At 41.8% G+C, this 9,417-nt stretch overlaps 1 protein-coding gene across 1 annotated transcript; it reads left to right on the top strand.

The window, feature by feature from the left end:
* Positions 1 to 1,498: 1,498 nt before the first annotated feature.
* LOC134089635 (hatching enzyme 1.2-like) lies at positions 1,499 to 8,734 on the top strand. The gene is made up of 11 exons (XM_062544099.1): positions 1,499 to 1,656; positions 2,149 to 2,199; positions 2,294 to 2,428; positions 2,541 to 2,658; positions 3,381 to 3,559; positions 3,968 to 4,049; positions 5,050 to 5,177; positions 5,575 to 5,718; positions 6,683 to 6,787; positions 7,041 to 7,172; positions 7,800 to 8,734. The coding sequence occupies exons 1-11, from the start codon at positions 1,557 to 1,559 to the stop codon at positions 8,078 to 8,080; spliced, it is 1,455 nt and encodes a 484-aa protein (XP_062400083.1). The 5' UTR covers positions 1,499 to 1,556; the 3' UTR covers positions 8,081 to 8,734.
* The last annotated feature ends 683 nt before the right edge of the window (positions 8,735 to 9,417 follow it).

Consider the following 9,417-nt stretch of genomic DNA (forward strand, 5'->3'; position numbering starts at 1 on the left):
TAACACAGTAAACAGGCACATCTGGGCTACTCTAACACAGTAAACAGGCACATCTGGGCTACTCTAACACAGTAAACAGGCACATCTGGGCTACTCTAACACAGTAAACAGGCACATCTGGGCTACTCTAACACAGTAAACAGGCACATCTGGGCTACTCTAACACAGTAAACAGGCACATCTGGGCTTCTGTAACACAGTAAACAGGCACATCTGGGCTACTCTAACACAGTAAACAGGCACATCTGGGCTACTCTAACACAGTAAACAGGCACATCTGGGCTTCTGTAACACATGATGGCACAGCAGCGGCATATCCCTGTCACACTAAAGAACATGTCCAAGTTGTAAGCTGCACAGATCCCACATAGTTTGAGACTCAGAGATCTGGTATCACTGGAGAGGCAACACTTCTTCCCCATTTTATGTCACTACACCATCAACAATAGCCTACAACACTGTCAGGTTTTGGTAAGATTATGAGACTGATTTCATGTCATTGAGGCCATGTAGCCTGACATTGAGATTTTGACCCCAACCAAAATGATGATTTGGATGGAAAATCAACTGTATTTCTATATTTCCATCTTGCTATCTGGCTGTTAAAAGTGCAGCTTTTCAGGGTTACAGGACTGCTGTGTTGCTGTCATTTGAAGAGTTAACGTGTGATCCTCACCAATTGTTCTAAAATGTCGTGCAGTTTTCTACATAGCTACTGTACTGTAAATATTCTGTAGAATGTTGATTTTACAACATTCTCATCAAACTGTTGTGAGGCACACGTTTGTCAGAAAAACTCTGGCAACAACAAAAGTCTATTACAAATGTAAAGATGTCCAGTCTTTCTGCTGTTTATATGGCATAATAATGTCAGTCTGAGTGTTACTACAGTTTCTGCCTATGTGGAAGAATTATTAATAAGTTGAGGAATAATCTAGAAATAATAATGATTTTGTTAGTAAATAGGGAAATTCATGACTTTGATTAAATGTCTACATCACATGATAACCTATCACTTCCTAGTTATGTTGAAAATGTAGTCATAATTAAAATGAAACTGTTCTCGAGCATATCCAGCTCCTTCTTGTGTCTTTATAAAGTGAAAAATCCACTTCCTCTAGGAATCCACAAACTCAGGAATCAGGATATAGTTTACAAGAATATGATCAGGTGTTTACACAAACATATTTAATCGGAATAGCTGTGTGGCGTGGCATGCATTACATTTCTGTGAGAAATTCAAAATGTGAGGCGGAAATGGCACAAGCAGCCTAAAAAGGTTTTGTAGGCTTTTCACTCCAGTACTTGCCATCCTCAGCATGTTAGTTTGCCTTTCATCTTAGTTATGTCTAAGCTAATTATCTACAAAAACAATGTGATCCGAGACGTCTCCACCCTTATTTAAGTGGTTGATGTTGACATTAATCTAAGCCCACCAGAGGACACTCCTTTAGGAGGGCACTATATATACCCTTACTGGACAGTGGTCTAGGCACAGCTTCACTCCTGGTGAATGGTCATCTGCAGTTGCATCTCCAGACAGCACCTAAAGCAGCATGTACAGGAAACTGGCCTCCATTTTGGTTCTGCTGCTGGGCCTCTCGCAGGTCCTGGCTCAAGAGGTAAGACCTGGAGGAACTGCCCAACATCTACAAAGTTTATAGAAGTCTTACAAGTTTACAAGTTGTGTCTTGTTATTGTCATACACTACTATGTTATTTCCCATGTATGTTTCCATCCGTGTGTTCCCGATAGTCAGTAGAGTGTATTGACTGATACTAACATCCTGTTATTATCCAACTCTCATACCTCTGAACTCACTCCACATGATGTCCTTCTCATCACCAGGACCCATCCAGTACAGAGGGTGAGTGTGTCATCTTCGGTGTGTCAATAGGTGGATTTGACTTGATGTAGCTGCCTGCAGCTGTCTTAAAACGATTGCATAATGTGAGATTCTGACACATTTTCAACCTCAAATTGTGTGTATTTCATGGATGCAAATGGATCAGAATCTCAGAAATAACCACCTTATGCAGTCGTCTTAAGACGAATTCCACTTTCGTCACACACTGCTACCTACTGCTCAGTTGTTTTAACATAAATACTGAAGATAATGTTGTGCGTTTGGTGTTATTTCTTCATTAGAAGTCGAAGAGGAAGTCGACATCTCTACAAGAATCCTGGAAGCAAACCAAGGTAAGGCAGTGCTTCTAGATACATCTATAAATGTGAACACTCAATATAGGGGAGATAAGAAACCCCTAATTTGGCATAAACTTTCTCCCCAAAGAAATCTCAGGGTTCCTGATGGAGGGAGACGTGGCCATTCCAAGAGACAGGAACGCCAGGAAGTGCAGTAATTGCAAGTGGCAGAAGTCACCATCCGGACTTGTTGAAGTGCCGTACAATGTTTCTGATGCTTTTTGTAAGTTGTGGGAAAGAATAATGTGTGGTCTTCATCAGAGTCCATGCAATTGATTTGAATGAATTAGTTAATAACTTATTAACATGTAATGCTATAATGCTTTTTTTCGAAGCTGCCCAGAAGAAGGCTGTTATTGAGAATGCCTTGCAGACCTTCCATGAGAAGACCTGCATTCGTTTTGTGCCTTACGTCAAACAAAAAGACTTCATCAGAATTGTGTCTCGTGGCGGGTAAGTGCAGTGACAATGTGTACGATTCTTGTCAGAAATGTTTTGAAGCTGATGTTTGTAGTAGTGTTACTCCTTCATCAACATCGAGAATTGCGATTCACACTGCAAGTGCAGAAAGAGGGAAATGTTTTGTGTTTTTGTGCATTTTGTTTAAGGTCAGGAAAACAAACTGAAGCATGTTTTGCATGGTGTCTTCACTTTGTGTTCAGCTCTTACATAATTTAAGTTTTTTTTTTTTTAGCATTACACGTTCCATGGGTATTGAACCCACAACCTTGGTGTTGCCATCTGTCTCGATCAGTGGAAGCTTAGGAAGTACTGTCGTGACATAATGTCATTGACTGATGTGCAAATGAATGCTACAAAACCAAATGTGCGAAAGAAACTTTTTTTTTTCTCCCACAAAATGGAGTTCTTGGGGGCTAGCTACCCCCATGCCACCCATATCTAGATCCATCACAAGTCCTCCTTGCTCTTCCTAGACACATTCATCTTGAACTTCCCCTTGGGGGATCAATAAAGTATCCATCTATCTATCTATCTATCTACAGTATCTGTCTATCTACTGTATCTATCTATCTATCTATCTACAGTATCTGTCTATCTACTGTATCTATCTATCTATCTATCTGTATCTGTCTATCTACTGTAGCCTATCTATCTATCTATCTATCTATCTATCTAATCAACCGTTATGAGTGACTGGTGTCCCCTCTATGCAGGTGCTACTCGTATGTTGGAAGGAATGGCGGCGGACAAACCGTCTCGCTGAACGTGAACGGCTGTGTTTACAAAGGTGTTGTGCAGCATGAGCTCCTTCACGCCCTCGGCTTTTTCCATGAGCAGACTAGAAGTGATCGGGACAAGTACGTCAAGATCAACTTTGAAAACATCCGAGCAGGTTGGAAAATCACTTATTATGGTATTATATGTGTGCGTAGCAAATATTTTTGTTCTTTTGTTCTTCTACAGTATTCTTTATTCTCAAACAGCAGCGCTACACTATGAAACATATTATTTTCAATGCCTTGCATGCACACCAATATTGTTCAACGGCATCTTGCCGCTCTTGCACGTGCCGCAGTCGAAGTTCTACTATGTTAAGCTTTAACCGAAGTGCGCTTTGAATCATAGGAATTTTGCGCTGAGCCCGACGGCAAGCATAACAAGAATCCTCGGGACATTACCTCAACCAAGAGCAACCTACAGTAGAGGCAGACACAGTGCATGTCATGTGCAATGTGAAGTTCCCTTCAAAAGGACAAAAACACACTTTAATTACACTAACAATTCCACTTTCTTCTCACAGGCGTTTCCCGCAACTTTAACAAGTATGACACTAATAACTTGAACACAGGGTATGACTATGGATCCGTCATGCACTACGGCAGGTGAGCGGAAAAACATAATAATTAGCCTATAGCAACATTTTGTACCAATGGCACATATTAGTCTGGCATCGTCATACTCGATTCTAGTCAGAATTTGAGTCTGATACTGCTCCACCGGGCCTTTGGTACGTGATTATGGGACGTGTTTCAACTGATGGGGGGGGGGGGGGGGGGGGGGGTGCCTTTGCACTCAATTGGATAGACCAATCAGAGCAACGTAATAGCTTACTGTGAGCTGTAGGAAGAACACCCGAACCATCCTTCATCTCCACAAATGCCTTAACATTGTTGTTCACGCAGATGCTAAAAAACAGTTGTAGCTAGTCAGATTTGAAACCAATGACGGAACAACAGGACACAATGCAAAAATGCCATTTCCCCTGATTACATGCAACACTGAGCTTTCCTTCATCTCCAATTTGGCCCAGAGTTCTCAGAAAAAAATTTTCAGTGGAAAAACCTCTGCTCTCCGTGTAAATGAAAGGCCAAACGGCATGGAAATACGCATGCTTTTCCTACAAGGGGTCTTAGAAGCTAGTTTAGTTGCAAACAAAATTAACCGAAGCGTGCTCAGATGACGTGATAGATGAGGCTGTGTCGCTCATCTGTCCATCATCATACAAAGCCCGCCTAGACAATTTGATTTGAACAGTTCTGTTTTGGGCATAGTCAAAGATCATTAAGGGCTGAGCAAGATACTTCATGAGAAGCCACTTCCTGGAACCCGAATCGCAAGAGGGAGAGGGGGGCAAAATCCCCCTTTATGCAGAGCTGTTCCATTGAGGTCTATGGGCAAGACACACCCCTTTATGCAGAAGAAGTGATCCCCATTTTGCGCCCATAGACATGAACTACAATGAAGTATCTTGCTCCGCCTTAAGGATCTTTGGCATAGTTGCAGCTCAACGGAACAATTCCATACAAGTTCAAGTTCAGCTCTCTCTCTCAGGCTTATTTGTGTACCTTAATGCAAATGTTTTCACGTATTCTCGGATTTCAGAAAAGCCTTTTCAAAAAATGGTAATGACACCATCACCCCGATTCCTAACCCCGATGTCAGGATCGGACAGCGCAGAGATTTGTCAGAGATCGACATTGTGAAGATCAACAGGCTGTATGAGTGTGAGGGTGAGTGGACCAGACTGATGGCAGGCAACTGAATCAAACCAAGAAATATCTTCAACCAGCTTGTTTGCCATAGGAGTTGAATATAGCTTGCATACATTGAGATATACAGTAGAGCAAAATTCAACTGTGATGGTGCTCCAAGAACAGTACATTATGAATGATTGCATTCGTGGCAACACCAAACTAAAAAGTAATTTTACAGCATTACATGTAAGTGAACTATATGGCACAGTCAAAACATTTCAAGCATCCCCTTTATTATTTATTTATTTGTTAATGGGCGCAGAAACCCCTACACTCATTCAATGACACACAAAGAGGTGTGCAAAGATGATGATTCTCCAGATTGTATGGTCTCTGTGTATGGCAGAAACAACAAGCTCTTTTCTCTCCACAGACTCCAGCAATGTAACCAGCAGTAATGAAACTCTGAAGGAGCTGATCAGACGCTTGGAGGTCTCAGAGACCCAAGTGAGAAGCCTGGTCGGCCAAGTGAAGAGCCTGGTCAGCCAAGTGAAGAGTCTAGTTGGCCAAGATAAAGGTAATGTGAACTGAGATAAAACAATGCGTGATTCTGAATTATGGATGGACGCATACTTTAAGCATTAAGGGCCATTCACACCAAGAATGGTAGTTATAACAATAACTACCATAATGATAAAAGCGTCCACATATTGACCATTGAGCGACAAAGTCTTTCCGTGTGTTAATGAATGTGATAGCTAAAATTTGATGGATTCTGATTGGCTGTTAATTTTGTATCGCTCTGAAAGTGATCCCCAACGATAACGTTCTTCATGTCGTTATCGTTATAGTTTGTGTGTGAATATCGTCATCCATACTAACGAGAACAATATTTTTTAGGGCCCGAGCACCGAGGCAAGACCCTATTGTTTCTTCTCAGATTATTAGGGCCCGAGCACCGAGGTGTGGCCGCTGAAGCAGCGGCTGCACCGGAGGTGCAAGGCCCTGTTGTTTCTGTAGAGATTATTAATATTATTATTATTACTATTATGCTGTATTATTATAGTATTATGTTATTGCTACCGCTAGTCAGAGACAGAGCTCTGGCTGAGGGTGTGGCTTAGGGAATCTATAGCACCACCTAGCACGTTGTCTGTTGTGGTTGACACATACATTCACAAAAATGAACCAAATTTGGTGGACTTGTGTGTTATTGCTGCCGCTAGTCAGAGACAGAACTCTGGCCAAGGGTGTGGCTTAGGGACTCTTTAGCGCCACCTAGCATGTTGTCTGTTTCACACATTCATGAAAATGAACCAAAATTCGTGGTCTTGTGTGTTATTGCTACCACTAGTCAGAGACAGAGCTCTGGCCGAGGGTGTTGCTTCAAAGACAATTCATTTGCAATTTTTTAAAATAATTTACTACTGGCAACACTTTGTGGGCATTAAGAGATTAAAATAGTTGGGATGTGTGTGTGTGTGTGTGTGTGTGTGTGTGTGTGTGTGTGTGTGTGTGTGCATGTGTGTGCTCTCCTGAAGCTCAGGAATTATATCTGACTGCAATGGAGGCCAGACTGAGAGCCAGTGAGGACACAGTGGACGCCCAGAGGACCCAGCTGCGGGAACTCCAGACACTCAATGAAGGTGAAACAGCGACGTTCAGACTGATAAACTAAAGTGGCTCCTTGCCTGGCCTCTCCACACTGATATCTTGAAGAGACGACATGTGCTTTCAAAAGCACCAGAAAAAAATGATATTAGAGAAGTCGTTTGACTTGTGATATAGTGGCAGAGATACCGGGGCCAATTTGATGATGGAACTAAATCTACAACCAATGAATTGTCCAACAATAAATAATTTTCTCAGTTATAAATATTTTGCTACATGTGTTTTCAGGGAATAAAGTGGCCTTTTCACTTTCACTTGAAACAACCACACACAGGAACTCTGGACCCTATTGCAATGGAAAAACACTTATCTACAAGCACATCTTCAACAACATTGGCAATGCATACGACCTTAATACAGGTGAACATTTTACCAGATATACAGCTCTGGAAAACATTAACACTTTCTACAGTTCTACAAACAAGATAGATAGTTTTAGTGATTAAAACGTTTCAGTTATGACCTGAAATGAACACAACGCTAGTGGCAACAGTGGAATAAGCAGGATAATGGACTTCACGCTGTACGATTATACAATGTTAACACACTTTTCTAGATACCATCTGAACTTGCATTAACTTTATAATCCAACGGTGCGTCGTCCATTATCCCTTACTTGTTGTATTGCAGCTACACTGCAGCTAGAGGTCAGAGTAGCACCAAAAGCGGGGGAGGGTTTTGATTCAATTTAATTGAAACATACAGTAGTAAAAATTAATCTTACAGTGTAAAGCACTGTACAGATTGTACATGAAAAAAAATTCATTCTTCTCTGACATTCTTGTCCAATCTTTCAAATGGTGTATAACATTACTATGCCATGTAGCAATATGGTGCATACAATTGATTTAGGATGTCATCCTACAGTTGCTGAGTGACATTCAATAATGGGTGTGTTTGGTTGTCCTGTTGTTGTTGAGCTGTATGGTGCCAGATGCTCTTCCAAAAGGATCAATACTGTACATGTCTACCCATCCTCTGACCCAGGCTTCTTCACCGCCCCTGTGAGAGGAGTGTACGAGTTCAGCCTCTCTGCTCTGAGCCGTGGCAGCGATGTTATCCTGGGGTTGTCCCTGCGTAAGAACAGAGAGTGGGTGGTCTCCCTGTACTCCACGTTCAAGAGCGAACACAACAACGTGTCTAACGGAGCGAGTCTGACCCTAGAGAAGGGAGACGTGGTGGATGTCTACTTGCCAGCCAACAGCAGGGTGCTGGATAACCAAAATCACCACACTACTTTCCGGGGACATCTGCTCTTCCAGATGTAAGCACTGCCAACCAAAATGCTGCATCTGCAGTGCATCATAGAGTTGTTAGGAAATAGTACTTATGCATTGTATATGACAGATTACGTGATAGGCAATATTGGACACAAAACACATGTTTTGTTTGTGTAAAGACCTTAAATGCTGCATTGTTGAGTTAAATGTCTGAGACGATAGCAATATTTCTTTTTTGAGATCAATTGTTTTTATTTTGTAATAATGCATAAATCAGTTACATCATATACAAAGGCATAGAAACCCCCCCCCCCCTTCCCACCCACCCCTCCCATACCCACCCAAGAACAAGCCCTGTGGTAAACATCTGATTGAATTAGGATTATGTAAACAATATTTTGCTGCTTTGTTGCACACTGAACGAACATGACATTTAGAATTGTAATATATGTTTTGTGCACATTAAGGGCCCGTGTCCACCAATAGCATTCTTTGATGATGACGGCCATTTTCTCTACAAATCCTCTGAAGTTCAGCGCTCGCAGCACTTAGCGCCTGCCGTGGTGCTGATAGCTTTTTTCTGCAGTGCGCAGAGCGCTGAAAGTTGAAATGTGTTCAACTATATTAGAACAGCGCTGGCCTCGTCAATGTCACTTCTCTCTTAATGACCAATCAAAACTTTGTAACCTAGCAACAACTAGATGCACCGCATAGCGGTACACAATATGACCGCCGCTCAGTTCTGCACATTCTCTCCAAAAAAATAAATGACGCTTGTCAACTTTCCTGCATCTCCTTTTTGTGCAATTGATATATACATATATCTCCTACTCTTGCTGCTCATGTGTATATAAATGAGTGTGTGCATGTGTGAGCTTGCTTTTGTGTATAATAATGTGTGTGTGTGTGTGTGTGTGTGTGTGTGTGTGTGTGTGTGTGTGTGTGTGTGTGTGTGCGTGCATGTGTGGAATCAGTGGATGTGTTTTTATCTGTGCATGTGAATCTGTTGAAGTGTGTGTGCATACGTGTGTTTGTGAGAGAGTGAGTATCATCCCTAACCAGCAACCCTTCGCTAAATAGCACCATCTGCAGGCCGTTGGGTGAGCATGTCACTAAATGTAAACATACAGTACAGTAAATACATTTATTATATAGCACCCCATGGATGAAATTCAAATTTGCAAATCACAAATGACTGGTTATAAGCCAAGTTGCGGGCTCTTGAGACCAACATACCATAAGCATTTCATCAACCTCGGTGGCAAGGTTCAGGTAGTTATATAAGAAAAACGGCAATTTTTTAGGTTTCAGGGGGGCCTGCGCGGGGGTGGAGTGGCCAAAGATCAATCTCTACCTATACACATACTCAAAGGCAAATGATAGAA

This window comes from Sardina pilchardus, chromosome 1 (assembly GCF_963854185.1).
Source record: "Sardina pilchardus chromosome 1, fSarPil1.1, whole genome shotgun sequence".
Lineage (NCBI taxonomy): Eukaryota > Metazoa > Chordata > Actinopteri > Clupeiformes > Clupeidae > Sardina > Sardina pilchardus.